General features: G+C 41.8%; 1 protein-coding gene across 4 annotated transcripts; it reads left to right on the top strand.

The window, feature by feature from the left end:
• Positions 1-148: 148 nt before the first annotated feature.
• On the top strand, positions 149-15711 carry rnf8 (ring finger protein 8, E3 ubiquitin protein ligase). 4 transcript variants are annotated; one of them, XM_079526657.1, is made up of 9 exons: positions 149-268; positions 5695-5823; positions 5910-6352; positions 6571-6778; positions 7313-7375; positions 8263-8373; positions 8900-8998; positions 9870-10074; positions 14893-15711. In XM_079526657.1, exons 2-9 carry the CDS (start codon positions 5755-5757, stop codon positions 15090-15092), a joined length of 1398 nt encoding a protein of 465 aa, XP_079382783.1. In that variant the 5' UTR covers positions 149-268; positions 5695-5754; the 3' UTR covers positions 15093-15711. The 4 variants fall into 4 exon arrangements, with proteins under 4 accessions (XP_079382783.1, XP_079382781.1, XP_079382782.1 ...); XM_079526655.1 differs by lacking the exon at positions 149-268 and adding an exon at positions 743-832; XM_079526656.1 differs by lacking the exon at positions 149-268 and adding an exon at positions 1314-1814 and having other exon boundaries at positions 9870-10084; positions 14893-15032.
• Positions 15712-16273: the final 562 nt, after the last annotated feature.

Raw genomic sequence — 16273 nt, 5'->3', positions numbered from 1 at the left:
AAGAGCTGCGCACGTTCTCGGCTGCGCGTAGCTTAAAGCTTGAGTTTTTAGACAGCTGGTGGATGGAAATTAAGCTCCACCTCCGCTGAATTCTTGCGCGACGGCCAGATTCCCGGAAACGCTCTCCTCCGCTCAAGTCTTCCGCGGAGGTGGAGCTTCTTTTCCATCCACCAGCTGTCTAAAAACTCAAGCTTTAAGCTGCGCGCAGCTTAAGAAGTGCGCAGCTTAAGAAAGTTTTGCGCTCAGGTGTGGAGACGGTGTGTCTCAGGTAAGCATCGCCGGTGGATCTCTGGTTCTACAGCCGCTGCTGCATCGTCTGTACTCGGGTAGCTGCTGCCTGGTAAACCGGTGGATGTGATGTGATGATGTGATCACCCCCCGACCAAGCCTTTTATTGACGATATGCACACGGCCGCCATCTTTCCATAGACAGCCCATTCGTCCAAACAGAAAAGTCCTCGTCAAATTCACCAACATTGCATACGGAAAGCTTGCCTTGAATTATTCTCTATCTGCAATGTGTTAAAAATCCACTGTAGACATGTTATGAGCTACTCCCTTGCAGATGTTTTTTGCTGGAGTTTGGAAGTGCTCGTTGACTATCACGCAACAGCCCATGCGTACCACCTGTTTTGAATTTGCACATAATGCAGGAGGCAGCAGGAGGTTGCTTTACTGATAACGAGTGCTTCCAAACTCTGACACTTAGAAAATCATCTGCAAGGAAGTAGCTGACTAGGTAATGTAATGACTAGGTGGATTTTTATGAAACAAACACTTTGCAGATAGTAAGACGATAATTCAAGCTTTTTGTACAGCTGCTGCAATGTTGGTGAGTTTGACGTTATTTAATACAATTAGATATGACTTTTCTTTTTGGATGAATGGGCTGTCTATGTGAAGTTGGCACCTTGCTGGCAAGATGGCAGCCGTGTGCATATCGTCAATTTCTATTCTGCCTGCTTGCTCACCCGAATGTCGTATCCGGCTAAATAAAGGAAGTCCCGCCTACCTACGGGTTGCGAACGTTTTCCATCTAGGCGTCGTCCGAATGGACGGGACACGGACAGGAACATTTCTTTCCCCCAAAAGATTAAAGAAAAAAAATAGCTATATCTGCATATATCAATGACAATAATTATGACAATCTTTTATCAAATTTTCTTCAGACATTTTAAAATAAATACATTATAATTAAATACATTGAAAATAGCCGATCTACAAGCTTGTAGAAGCTTATACCATTTACTTAGTTTTAAATAGTATAATTCATAATGGATTTTTTGGGAAACGGTCTCAGTAGGCGGGCTCTAGACAGACCGGATCTGAGCGGCATTACTTTGTCAGTACTTCAATTAAGTCCCCGGTGACTATGTTGACGCAAGCCAAAACATATTGAAATATTATGTTTATTATCAAGTTTCCCGGAATCATTCTCCATTTGTAAAGAACCATACTTTTAGTTTTAGCGCCTCTTCTCCTCAACTCAACCAGAGCAGTCACAGCATTCTCGCGAGACAAACGGCATAACTAACATGGCCGTCGTTCTACCAAACATAACACAGAGCGGATCATCACAACTTTAGCTGATTGTGGAACTGTTAGCGCTAGCAGTAATTAATTAGCTGAACATACTCTTCAACGACAAACCACCTCCATTATAGTTAGTAATAGAATGAGGTAAAATGGACGTTGTGGAACTTGTGGCGTCTAATTCTTCAGCGGGCGAAGACGATGAGAACTGTGAACGTGAAGTGTGTCTGAAACGAGTCGGAAGAAATTCAGAGTGGCTTTGCTTGGTCGACAGTACAGAGGTATACACCTTGCTTTCGTTAAAGTAAACGTTTATATTACTATAGTAAAAAGTTATTGTTTAGAGTTTACTTGTTATTCTAGTTTACCAATATTTTTATTTTATTTTTGATCGAATCCCTGGTGGCTTGTTTCCATTGTGGTCATGTGTATTCAATTCATCAAGTATTTACAGGGCTGATATGTCAACATTTCGTCCTCATGCGGACTAAAAATATATATACATCAAAAGTTTAATCTTAAATAAATAGCATTTATAACTTACTTTATCCTATCCAGACACATAATTTCTTTACCTCAGCTCTGAGTCAGTCTGTAGTAGAGGGCAACTGACTCTTTGAACTTGGTTTAGCAATCTATCCATAACTAACAAGGAGAGGAAATTCCCTCCCTTCTGTAGGCCTACTAATATATCTGGATTCTATGGTAAGTTACGTAATAAGTCAAACTAAGAAGTTTACAACGTGAACCCTAGCAATAGCATGTCATAATAAGAATACAATTCCAGTTTTCAGTGTAATTAAAAATGATGTATTTGTCCTCATATATATATATATAAAGCACCTGATGAAGCCTACACGGCGAAACGTGTCGTGCAAATAAAGCAATGAAGCAAAAATAATCTTGTCCTCTGGAGTGTGCGGTCCCTTCCTCTTCTAAGGAAGTTTTCCCTGGTCTATATATATATATTATACGCATACCCACACCAAGGGTATATATATTATATACCAAGTGTCCACTGTCCCGGTTATCTAGGCTTAACATTCTGCAAAAATAGCAGATCTACTACCTTTTCTGAATTTTGGACGGCGGTAGCCTAGGGTCCCTCGTAGCTTATTCCACTCTCCATAGGACACAGATTTACCTACTCTCTGTTCACGGAGACCTGCGCCGTCGCTTGAGTGTTGGTGAGATGTTTCAAAGATTCATAACACAGCTATAGGAGACAACGGAAACGTGTGCGAAAGAGCGCTAATCAGAGTTGCCGTTAAGTATTTAGTACTTTTTTTGTTTTTTTGCTTCGCTGAACTTCTCTCTCTTTCTTGACTTCCTTATTGACTTCTCATTGTACCGCCTCCCGAGCGGAGACTGGCTAGCTGCACGTCCCTACGTTACTGCCTCTGATTGGCGGAGCTCGTGGATTTGTTTTCCATGTTGTTGTGTCTGCGTCTACATTCAATACACGTTATTATGGCCCAATATTTGTCTCCACCAGGCCGAAGGCATGGGGAGAGAGTATGTTTTGCACTCCGTCCGTCCGTGTGTCCGTCCGTGTGTCCGTCCGTCCGTGTGTCCGTCTGTGATCAGCTAATCTCCGGCACCGTTAACCCGGTCGATGCCAAATTTTGCACACACTCTCCCTGGATGCCAACGATGAACCTCTGCCCCAAAATTTCCAGAACGGCCTGTTATAGCGCCACCAGGAGGCCGCTTTGTGCAAAACAAGTTTTTGGACAGTACACCTACAGATTTTGTCCAAACATCACGCAAATTGGTACACAGTCTCTCTAGAGCCATTCGACGAAACGGGTCTTTCAGATTTCTCAGACTCCATCCTGATTGGCTAAGATTGGCTTCCAAAGCAAGCAGGAGTGCTCAGTTTCAAACAAAATGCTGCAAATCATGAACACATCGTGTGATTTCCGTGAAATTGTGCACGCACATTCCCACTAGGCCGAGGAAGAAATGCCACATGAACATTTTCAACTCAGCCTCATGGTGGCGCTATAACTGGCAAAAGTGTTTTTACCTCTAATTGCACGGATCTGTGGATAACTTTGTATACCAACTCCCTAGAGGCCAAGGAAAAACCTGGAATTTTTCACAGCTGCTCTTTATAGAGCCACCAGGAGGCCGACATGTGTAAAACACATTTTCTAATATTACTCCTTCAGATTTTATCCAAATTTCACGCAAATCGGTACACATGCTCTCCATAGTCATGTGATCAAGACGGGTTTGATTTCTCATAATCCACCCTCATTGGCTACGATTGGCTTCTAAACCTTTCAGGAGTAGCCCGCTTTGTACCCATTTTGTACAAATCGCCGATTGTGGTGAAACTGCATGCATATTCCCACTAGGCTTTGGAAGAAATGCCACTTGACAGTTTTCAAATCAGCCTCATAGTGGCGCTACAACAGGCCAAGCCACGTCACACACACGCACGCATGTACGCACGCGCACACACACGTTTATATTGCTCCTAAACATTTTGCCAAACATCACACTCACACTCCTATCCTCCTGGTGGAGACCTGTGCCCAGAAGTGCACTTTTTCTAGTTTAGCTCTGTTTCTGTGGCCAAAAAGAAAAGGACTTTTCAAAGTGATCCTTCTCTTTTTGGCCACAGAAACAGAGCTAAACTAGAAAAAGTGCCCTTCTGGGCACAGGTCTCCACCAGGAGGATAGGAGTGTGTGTGATGTTTGGCAAAATGTTTAGGAGTGATATAAACATGTTTGTTTGTTTTTTGCAACAATTTTCTTCATTTTGTTGAGGAAATGCAGAGCCAGATCACTCATAGTATCTCTGAGGATAGAATTCTGGATGAGCAGGACATGTGCAGCATTTTGTACAAAACGGGCCACTCCTGAAGACTTTGGAAGGCAATCTTAGCCAATCAGTGTAGAATCTGAGAAATCAAACAGACTCGTCTTGATCACATGACTACAGAGATCATGTATACCGATTTGCATGAGATTTGGATGAAATCTGTGCGACTAATATAAACAATGTGTTTTGCAGAAATCGGCCTCATGGTGGCGCTATAACCGGCAGATGTGGAGGGATGCAGGGAAAATGTTTTTCCATGGCCTCTAGGGAGTGCGCATACAAAGTTGTACACAGATCGATGCAGTTATAGGTAAAAACAGGAATTGCCCTGTTATAGCGCCACCATGAGGCTGGTTTGGAAAATAAATTGTGTCATGTCGTCCTCAGCCTAGTGGAAATGTGCGTGTATAATTTCACGGAAATTGCACACTGTGTTTGTGATTTGTGGCATTTTGTTCGAAACGGACCAATCATGTGAGCTTTGGAAGCGAATCTTAGCCAATCAGGAAGGAAGATGGGAAATGGTGCAGATCCGTGTTGATCACATGACTATGGAGATAGTGTATACCGAATTGTGTGATGTATGGATAAAATGTGTACGAGTAATCTACAGAAATGTGTTTTGCCGGCCTCATGGTGGCGCTATAACAGGCCGTTGAGGAATATTTGGGGCAGAGGTTCGTCGTTGGCATCCAGAGAGTGTGTGCAAAGTTTGGATGCATGGATCGGATCAACGGTGCCGGAGATTAGCTGGTAACGGACGGACGGAAGGAAGGAAGGAAGGACGGACGGACTCACACACACACGGACGGAGTGCAAAACATACTCTCTCTCCCCATGCCTTCGGCCTGGTGGAGACAAAAATACAACATGGAAAACAAACATCCACCACAGCATGTACGAGCTCCGCCAATCAGAGGCAGTAACGTAGGGACGTGCAGCTAGCCAGTCGCCGCTCAAGAGGCGGTACAATGGGAAGTCAATAAGGAAGTCAAGGAGGAGAGAGAAGTTCAGCAAAGCAAAATAAAAAAAAAATACTTAACGGCAACTCCGATTAGCGCTCTTTCGCACACGTTTCCGTTGTCTCCTATAGCTGTGTTATGCATCTTTGAAAAATCTCACCAACACTCAAGCAACGGCGCAGGTCTCCAGAGAGTAGGTAAATCTGCGTCCTATGGAGAGTGGAATAAGCTACGAGGGACCCTAGGCTACCGCCGTCCAAAATTCAGAAAAGGTAACCGAGGGCGCCGAAAGGGGCTAGCCACACCATTTGACGTACAGTGGTTATCATGTCACCATTTTATTAATTTTTTTTTATTATGGGACAGATAACTGTTGGACGTGGTCTGAATGTCACCTACCAACTTTTATCTCCAATCAACCCCCTGATGATCTCCAGACTACACTGCACTTTCAAACAGAGGGAAGGTGGGCAATGGACAGTGACTGACCAGAAGGTATCTGTATCTCATTTAGTGTTTGCTTACCTTAATATCAGATCCTATCAAGCAAATGTAATCTAAATCTTGCTTACTTTCCCCAGAGTCTCAATGGTGTTTGGGTGAATGGAAAGCGCGTACCTGCTGAGAAACCACAACGCCTACAGATTGGGGACTCACTTCAACTTGGTGTTCCGATAAATGGCACCATCGACTATGAGTACATTCTTAGTTGTCTCCCAAAGAAAGACATTACGCCATACCTTGCAAAGGTATCTGGTGAGAATGCACCCTCCATACTCAAGAAGACTAAGAGAAAATCCAATAACATTTTAGATGAAACTGAGCCTTCCACCTCATCTAAGCCCAAGCGTTATAGACGCTCTATTGCAGACAATACACCTGACCAGTCTTGCCCAGTAGTGGAAGACCAAGCGAGGGCCAGAACAAAACAACCAGAGGTCTCTTCCTCAAGCAAACATGTCCACGGAATAGATGTACCCTCAGAAGGCACCAGCAATCCTTGTGATTTGGACAGTTTACAGAGGTATATAATTCATTCTAACTGCTGAAAGGCGGTGCCAAGCTTGCAAAATATCTCACAAATACATTTTGTTTACCCTTTTATTCATTTCTTCATATGTTGTGCCAATTGACATCCATCACACACCTTAATATTATGTATAGTAGGCGTGTTAGTGGAACTCCTACTGTGATCATTAGACTGTTTCTCGACCTTTGGATCTCCATAATGTCTGACTGTAGGTTCAGCCAGAACATCCTGATGCTGCGGGAGCAGGTCGATGACACCCAGAAGCAGGTAGCATCACTGAAGGGCGAGCCACAGCAAGTTGACCCAGTCAGAGGGGAGCAGTTCACTGTGCTGCAGAAACATCTACAGACGCTTACGACCAAGATGCGCAGGATGGAGACTTTGGAGAAGTCCTTCAGTGAGACAAAGAAACAGATGGCGGTGAGACTTTTTACACATTACATTTTGACCCAGTAGTACTGTCCTTTCTTTTGTGGTGTTTAGTGGTAATTTATTTAGGTTTTTGTGTCTGTTAAGGGAATTTAATCTGTAATTATGTGGACAATTTGCCTTTTGATCCATCATCATCCAAAAAGGATTTTGAATTTGAATTATCATAAACGCGTTAAACAATACATGCTGGTTTGTGATCAATTTCTTATTCTGCGTACATGCTTTGCCCTCTTATAGTCTGTGAGCCTGATTTGAATAAAGAGTGATGTCTGTCACAAAAAAAAGAACAATTTTGACTCCAGAACTGTCATCCACATGTAATGGGGGAACATTCAAGTTATTTCTGAATGTCTTAATGGCTGTTATTTATTCATATGGATCCTTGTGGATTTCTGTTTTTCCTCAAACATAAGAAAACAATGCATACATAGTATTTCATTTTACAAGTGAAACAATTTGAACCCGTATTATATCCACCAGTAGTAGACATTACATTTACTTAAGCTGTTTTTTTGTTCAAAGGCAGAGAAATCACAACAAGAAGAGGATGTTTTGAAAAAACAGCTAGAAGATGCCTTGCAGGAGGTAAACATGTTGTGCTGTAGTGATTTTCATCTTATTCTTTTATTTTTTTAATGTTTTTTTTTTTGTGGCTTTCGCCTTTATTTTATATTTTTTATGGAGGGACAGACAGTAGGCTGACAGGAAATGGGAAGAGAGATGGGGGGGATGACATGCAGTAAAGGCCGTCGGGATCGGGAGTCGAACCCGCAGCACACTGCCAGACTGGATTACCAGCCAAGGTGCCTGGACCACTGAGCCACGGCCTAGGCTGATTTTCATCTTATTAAATTACTTAAGCCAGGAGGCATGGGGCTGTGAGTTGGTTGGTTCACCAAGTCATTGCTGTACATCCTAGCATACTGCATTTGCTTCAGTTGATGTAGATGATTGAAGGGAAAGATGTGCATAGTTGAACTGTGGTGCATTGACAGATGACCTTGTCCTCAGTGTCCTTGAGACAAGATTTCAAATGTATTAGTCTCATATTGATACAGTAATTATTGAACACGTTATTTTTTGGCTAATCAATAATTCACGTTTTCTGTGACAATTGCAATGTTGTCAGATATTGAGTTAGTGATCTAATATATGATGTTTCCGGTGGTGGTGTTACTGAGGACAGAGTGATATACATACAGTTCATGCATGCATACATAAAAGTGATGTCCCTCAGACTATTTGGTGAAATATGAATTGATTAATGGTAATGGATTTGGATTTGTACAGCTAAAATAAAATATTGCTTACAAATAAATCTTCACCCAATAGTTTGTAATGTTTCAAATGCTATTTCAATTGTACCAAATGTATCAATGTGCCCTTTATGTAGAATCTATGTACTGTACATAATGTGTGTAATTTCGTTGATCGTATTTGAAATCTTTTCTATCCTTTTGCAATGCCGATAGCAAAAGAAAGTGATGGAGGAGTTGACCTTCTCTCGACAAGACTTTCAGAAGATTCTGCTGGCCAAAGACAATGACCTCCTGGCCAAAGACAAAGAGCTACAAATGACAAAGGTATGCTTCTGTAGTCTATATATATTTTGTTTGCCAATTTTGTAGTTTAACCTCAGCGGCCTATATTATCTTTTTAAAATATTATAGAAGTGAAGTGCCAAGCTAAGCATTCTCTACTGACAGTATCAAGGACAGATGAAGACTCGGATCTAACAGTCTTAAAGGAGAATTTCGGACTAGAAGGCTTTCTTACCTTTATTTGTAGTTGTTGCGTCGCCACCAAAGAGGTCCAGGTGTTATTTTGTGCAAACACTCATTATTGGCTATAAGTGAATTAGCACTAAAACCCAACGCCCGATTGAGGGCTTATGGTAGGGGAAATAGCCAATAATGAGTTTTTGCACAAAATAACACCTGGACCTCTTTGGTGGGGACGTAACTACTACAAATAAAGGTAAGAAAGCCTTCTAGTCTGAAAATTCTTCTTTAAGAAACCGACCACACCCGCAGAAGAAATATTTGCCGCTGCAGCAGTCTGACAAACGTTTTGACTCCTCAGGGCTTTAAATTGTATCCTTTCCCACAGGAGAGAGCACAAGCTCAGAAAGACGAAGTAGTTACCCAAGTGACGGAAGTCCTGGAGAATGAACTTCAATGTATCATTTGCTCAGAGCTCTTCATAGAGGTAAAACAGTCTTTTGTTTTTGTTTCTTTACTTTACATTTTTACTTTTTGCAGTTTCACACAGATTGTTCCATCACAGCATATTCACACATTGTAGCACATTGTAGCACATTCCCATAAAAAAATCTAAACAAACAAAATACCCACAAGGACCTTGAAGAGTACACAGTGATCTAATGTTCTATGTTATACGATTTATAATAACAAAAATAAATCTCTGCCTTGTTCCCAGACAGTTTTTGGTGAAATGATATTTGTTGTTTACATCGTTAACGCTCAAAATGCTCAAGAGCTTAACAGTTTGACGGCATAAAACGCTTTACCCGCTATTTAATCAAATATTCTACACTGCTGAGATTGTTTTATTACCTTTAGAGCATACGCTGAAGTATTTGCAGCTTTCAACCACGAAAACCGGCGAAAAATGGTCCGTCGGTTTGTTATGATCAGACGCCCCAGCGGCCATGATAATGCGATACAAAACCACAGCGCAGTCTAAACAAACGGCCCGTCCACTTGCATTGGGCTCAATTTCCCAGAAGCCCTAGCAGCCCAGAGGTTGACTTGATTTCCGGTTTCGTCATAACCTGACGGCCTCGTCACCAGGTCCCGGATAAATCCGCTGTTTCTTTTTAATTATTTTAAAACGGCGAATTAAACGCATTAAACAAATGTCTAGTATAGCGTTTTACGCGCGGTGGAACCCTGGATTAAACGATTAGCGGCCGTCAAACTGTTAATTATGAATGAACTTTGCTCCTACAGAACTGTCTTTTCCTTTTAAATGTAGGCAGTCCTGAAGAGTGAAGACTGTTAACACAAACACCTCCTTTGTGCTGACAATGCTGTGTTTGGACTTCCCTATCTTATAGGCTGTCAATCTGAACTGCGCTCATAGCTTCTGCATGCGCTGCATTGGGGAGTGGCGTAAGAAGAAAAATGAGTGCCCCATCTGCCGAGGAGAAATCCAGTCTCAGACCCGCTGCCTGGCGCTGGACAACTGCATCGAACGCATGGTGGAAAACCTCAGCCCTGAAATGAAAGAGAGGCGTCATGCCTTGGTCGCAGAGAGGAAAGGTAAGAGGAGGTGCGTCAATTTTAGATTAATTTGTATTCTACTGTCAACGTGGTTGGAGTAAAAGGCTTTTTGATTTGAGGCCTATGTGATGTGGATAAATTAAATGTAATCTTCAAAGTGTTTTATTGTCACTGTCATACACTATATCATTGAAGAAGAAAGCAAAAGCAAGCACTCGGTTGATTATTTCCACGTCATAATGTCACGGGTGCACGGTTCTGGAAGATACAGTCTATAGAAAAGAATACCAGCACTCACGTAGTCTCCTGGAAGGATTCAAGTTTTATTTTGTTTCCCCCCAGCAGCAAACGACAGTAAGGATGTTTCGGCCCGAGAGCCTTCTTCAGTGTAAATCTAGGCTGCGTTCGAATTGCTAGGGTTGTTCCCTACTCCCTACTCCCCATACGGGGACCCGGGCTGCGTTCGAATTGCAGACTCAGTGGACTCAAATAGTGATTAATTCGGACAATACTCCCTGTATGGGGAGCACCGACTCTGACGTCAATATCGGTAGAGGGCGCTATAGGTCCGCGGGTTCATGTACTTTTTATTTGCATTGTAATCCCCATAGGGTTTTTTCAGATCGCCTCATAAAGAACTGTATGAAAAATAAACAAATCATCCCGGCCGTTTCACTCAATTGGATATGAAGAATCAACTGACTACAAAAAAACAGTCAAAACGCTGCTGCTGAAATGATGATAAAAAGGTTATTATTTTAAAATAACATAGGCCTATGATTATTATCAATAAATTAATATTATATCCATTATCCAGCAATATGAAAACAGTGCACCACCTTGACAATATGAAAATATCAGCAGCGCATGATTATGAACCCCCGCTAATCCTGGGGGGGGGGGGGGGGGGATACGGTAAAAATAGCCGATGTATAAGCAACGCGACGTCCGTGTTGTGAGCTTGTAGATCGGGTACTTTTGGTAAAGAATTACCAAAAGTAGCCAATCTACAAGCTCTGCTCACAATACGGACGTTAACAGAAACAGCAGTCCAATAAATTACTGCCTACATAATGAAGTTGTAATGTATTTAGCGCAATTAAATGAAATCATGTTAGATAACATATATTTTTTAATGGCAGGAATTAATTAATATGAATAAAACATATGTTCGGAGACACAATTAATGTGTCTCACATGCATGTACAAAATATATATTGGACTTTAGCACATAGCTTTACAACCTCACCAACCTTAATCCAAAAACTATAAAATATAAGGCCTTCTACAGCAAGCAACTGTTTTATTATAAATAAATAAAACAAATCAATTGCAAATAAATGCACAGATCATTTGTCTCGAGATCTGTAGCTTTGAGATCCGCCAGGGAAGAAAAGAGAGGGGAAACGAAAGTTTAAAAAGTACATTTGTGTTGATTTCTTTCGCTGGTTCAACTTCTGCCTCTTCTGCGTTGGAGCGCAATAAGCGCATGCATGCAGAAGCAGCGCACGTGCGCTCAAACGCGTGCATGTGCGCTCAAGAGCGAGCTTGCGCAATGCATTATGGGGCAGATTTGCTTCGCTGTGTTTTTGTAGTGACCATCGGATGGTCCCTACAATTCCCGGTGCATTGTGGGATACTTCAGTCCACTACATTAGGGTGCAAAAATGCTCACTACATATTCGGACACTATAACAAAATGGCGGAACCCCAAAGTAGTGCACTATATGGGGCATAGGGAATGAATTCGAACGCAGCCCTAGAGAACACTGTGTAGGTGTCACTTATAAAGAGGACCTAGGTACCGTGTCACGCACATAGCGGTTTGGGTGCACCTCAAATTATCTCAGTTTACCTCATATAAGACATCATAATTTTGCTGTTTACATAGTTTTTTTCTACTACAAGAAGCATGGTACTTATTAAACAAGAAACAGTAAACCAAAAAAATAGAATCACATAAAATTGCCAATGTCAAAATATTAAGTATATGGGATCCGTCTGCATCTAAACCTAACCTGTGCAGGTCTCTAGGACCCCTCTATAAAGACAGACTCAGATAAAACAAAAATAAAAAATAAAACTTTAATCCTTCCAGGAGACTACGTGAGTGCTGGTTTTCTTTTCTATACACTATATCAGGGCTATTCAACTAAAATGTTCAGGGGGCCACATTGTCAGAAACCCAAGGGGCCGGGGGCCGGACTGCCACGGCGCCTCCCCCGTGCTATGAATATAACGCAACCACATTTTCACAACTTTTATTTAACTACATTGCAAAAGTAGTATACTTTTCAAAAAAAGTGCTTCATTCATGTGCAACTGCAAAATAAACAAGTGCATGATGTGCATCTGAACATTCTAACACCAACACCTGTAACACATGTATAGTGCATCTGAGCTTATGAAAAAGTGCTTCATTTATGTGCAACTGCAACATCTCTTCTTATACATTTCAATATAAAAATAAAATAAAAATAAACGTGCAACTTTCAGACAGCTTTTTTATCCTTTCCTTGCGCATATCTGAACCTGGTGGATAGTTTGCATCAAACTTGTCATGAGTTGTGTTGAAGTGCCTCCGCAGGTTATACTCCTTTGCAACAGCGTTGATTTGGTTGCAGAGCAAACACATTGGTTTGCCCTCGGGAGTTTCAATGTATGCATATTTCTCGGTCCACTCGTTATTAAACTGGCGATTTTCTGAATCAACTTTTCTCTTTTTCAATTTCGATAGCGACATGGTTACGCTAGTACACACTACACACCACACCAGTGGGAGCGAGCCAGGTGGGATGCAATGTTTGTTTTCATTTGATTTCACGTGCAGGAAGGAGAGCTCGGAGCGTTCTTTTTCTTCTGTCGTTTGGGTGCATGGCACTGCATACCGCCACGGCGCCACCTACCTTCCCAGACGGTGTTTAACAGCCTGAACATGTCGGATAGGCCTATATAGAATTATGATTATTATGTCTGTGTACATATGGCGAACGTATGTGGTTGTTCCGACCATTCCGGTATAATAAGTAAATAAGTAACATAACGATTATATATATTAAAAAAAAAAAAAAAAAAATGTTTTTTTTTTTTTTTTTTTCTTCTTTTTGGAAATCTTCCGCGGGCCGGTCCAACTTGCTTGGCGGGCCGGATCTGGCCCGCGGGCCGCCAGTTGAATAGCCCTGCACTATATCATTGTCATACAATACAGCAGGTCGCAGCCATGCAGGAAGTTAAATTCTTGTTGTCTCGCCAGGCCAAAGTCGTGGCCGAGACTCTCCTTCGTCTGTCCATATTTGTTCTGTCGGTCTGTGGACAGCTGATCTCCTGGCCCGATCGACATGAAACTGCTCACCCTCTGGATGCCAGAGCAGAACCTCTGCTTGGCAATAAAACCTATACAAAAAATTATATTACTCATACAAACATCATGCAATCGGTACACAATATCTCAAAATGCCTCAAATCATCAACGCAGCGTCCAAATGCCATAAAACTCCTTTTCTTTTTTCCAATAATTGGTTGTGTGTCATACAACTCTGGATATTTCTCTATTTCCCCCGGATACGATATTTTCCGACCAATCGCACTAGCCAGACAACTATTCCACAATCTTCAAATGCTATATAGTCTGGAACTACACCTCCCAAAATCTGAGTAATGTTTGTCATTTCCGTTCACAAAAATATTTCTTTTTTGGGTGGTGCAACCACTATAGCGTTTGTTCACCACCAAGTGTCACTGTTTCACAGCCTAACACACAGACCAGGGAGGAGGGCTTGTACAGTACAGTACAGTACAGTACAGTACAGTACAGTACAGTACAGTACAGTACGTACAGCACAAGTACAGTATCACTCACTTCAGATGGGTCTGATGTTTTCCATTTCTGCTAAGCAGCAAGCTATATGCTTAGATGATTTCTATTTATATTAGGATAAAATTGCGTGACTGTAAATACGAAACGGAAGTGGGGAGGAGGCTCCACTTCCGCTTTATATTTTACTCATGATAGAACTTCTGTAGCCTGGCCTAGCCAGTGTGCTTTCTGGTCTAGAGGCGCGGGCGCGTATGGAGCAAGCCCCCACCCCTCCCTGGTAGAAAACAGCGGAAGAAACTGACTTCACTATATTGAGAGCGACGCCCTCTCCCACTCCTAGACCAGGAAATGTCTCACGTTTCCCCAGGCTTTAGTTTTTTGAGCCGTACCGAACGAAAATTTACTTCTGTTAAATGGTAAATGGTGCATTTATATAGCGCCTTTATCCAAAGCGCTTTACATAGATTTTGCATTACATTCACCCATTCACACACACATTCATACACCGATTGCAGCGGAAGCCATGCAAGGTACCAACCAGCACATCGGGAGCAATTTGGGGTTCAGTGTCTTGCCCATGGACACTTCGACATGTAGACAGGAGGAGCCGGGATTCGAACCGCCGACCCATGGATCATTGGACGACCTGCTCTACCTCTTGAGCCACAGTCTGTTGCTCAAGACTGTATGACAGCAGCATTTGGAAATTGCGAGAGGCAACAGTCTGGCCACGCGAGACTACGGAGAATGTAAACGGATTTGTAAAGTGTCAACGTAATTTCCTTGAGTGGTACTTGAGCGGTAAATCCCTGCTACTTCCGCCAAATGCCAGCAATGCACTCTACAGCGTAGGTCTTGCCCAGCGTGCATGAAACCTAAGATCCACATGAAGTCATGCCGTTATTAGACCCCAATTGTTATTACTTTTTTATTCATGTGAGGGACTTTTCACTTCATTCAGAGGAAATGATGGTGTCTTGGGCCACAGGATGTTATATTTATGTAATACAATAAACATTCTCCTTTTGTGTGTTTGCCAGCCGCTGAACCGTTGGTGATTCCTGATGAGGACAGTACCCACAGCATCAGCAGTTTGAACGACAGTGATGACGATAGTGTCTTGTCTTTGGACAGTAGCAGCAACTCTGTCATCTCTGTGAACTCTGAAAGCCGAAGATTCCGTCCAGACCTGTTCAGTAGTAGTAGTTATACTGACGAAGATGATGTCATTGAAGATTAGCCCCCTTTTGTCACCCTTGTGATGGCTCTCAATGACTGGACTGTCTGGAAGTCTCTTTGTAGAGGTTCAATGGCCAAATGTATTTAGTGATGTCCATTATTGAAAGTATTTGGTTTTCTTTATTTTTTATTTTTGTCATTTGCCTGTCTTGTTCAAGTTTAGTCTCGCGAGCCAGACTGTTGCCTCCCACAATATTCAAATTAAATGCAAATGCAGCACAAACATCAGAGCCCTCGTTTGTCCTAATATAAATCTAATCAAAGCATATATAAGTTGCTGCTTAGCTGGGAAAAAAAAGAAATGAACGAGAATGACGAGCAGATGACTGCTTATTTTCCCTGTGTTTGTGGTGTGTAATAGAGGGTATGCGCGTGACATCATCATCATATCTGCTACTTTCTGGCCTTGACAGCCCATACATCCAAAATGAAATTTGATTGCATTAAATGACTTTAAAAGACATTAAATTGACTTTGCCACTCGATGTGCCATTCACTATGCATGCGTGTACCCTCTATTTAAGACTATACAGTATAGCATTTGGAGATTGTGGATTTTCTGGCTACACGAGACTAGTTCACATTCAACAAACTAAAAACAATAAAGTCTAGTCTGTCAATTTCTGAGGTCAGTCCTTTCCATTGCATGTATGTTTTTGTGTGGATTGATGAGTCATAGTAAGCAATTGTTTGTCATGCATCAGAGAATTGGTAACATTTTAAAGTTGATCACCTATACACATTTACCCAACCCAAATCATAACTAATTTGTAACCAACAAATTGCCTTTTTTTATGTGGAAAAAAGACTAGAATCATGTCGTTGAAACATGAAAAATATGATGCTTTTATTATTTAAGTGAAATCATAAACTAGAAAAATGTGCTCCTCAGAGCACAGGTCTCCACCAGGCGTTCATGATTTGAGCCTCTGACTGGAAATTAACCATGTAGTCTTTACAGGAATGTACCATAATGTTTCTGGATTTCAAGATTGTACTATAATAATCCAAACACAAGATGGAGCCAATCAAACAAAAGGACATACACTATGGGTAGCCATTAGGTAATTGCTCCTTTTTTCATGGGTGTTATTTTTGTTGGGTTTTGATTTTAATATGGTAAACATTTGAGAATTGTGTGGGTATACTGTAGGTAGTACTTGTTCTGTTTAGCCACATCGT

Source organism: Electrona antarctica (assembly GCF_951216825.1).
Source record: "Electrona antarctica genome assembly, chromosome: 17".
Taxonomy (NCBI): domain Eukaryota; kingdom Metazoa; phylum Chordata; class Actinopteri; order Myctophiformes; family Myctophidae; genus Electrona; species Electrona antarctica.
This window is presented reverse-complemented; position numbering and strand designations above follow the sequence as displayed.

Bases quoted from the DNA above. Each gene is read 5' to 3' on its own strand.
- rnf8 (XM_079526654.1), top strand. From the start codon at position 1,686: ATGGACGTTGTGGAACTTGTGGCGTCTAATTCTTCAGCGGGCGAAGAC. The intron at 5,824-5,909 runs GTATCTGTATCT...TACTTTCCCCAG, and splicing joins GGACAGTGACTGACCAGAAG to AGTCTCAATGGTGTTTGGGT. The intron at 8,374-8,899 runs GTATGCTTCTGT...CCTTTCCCACAG, and splicing joins AAGAGCTACAAATGACAAAG to GAGAGAGCACAAGCTCAGAA.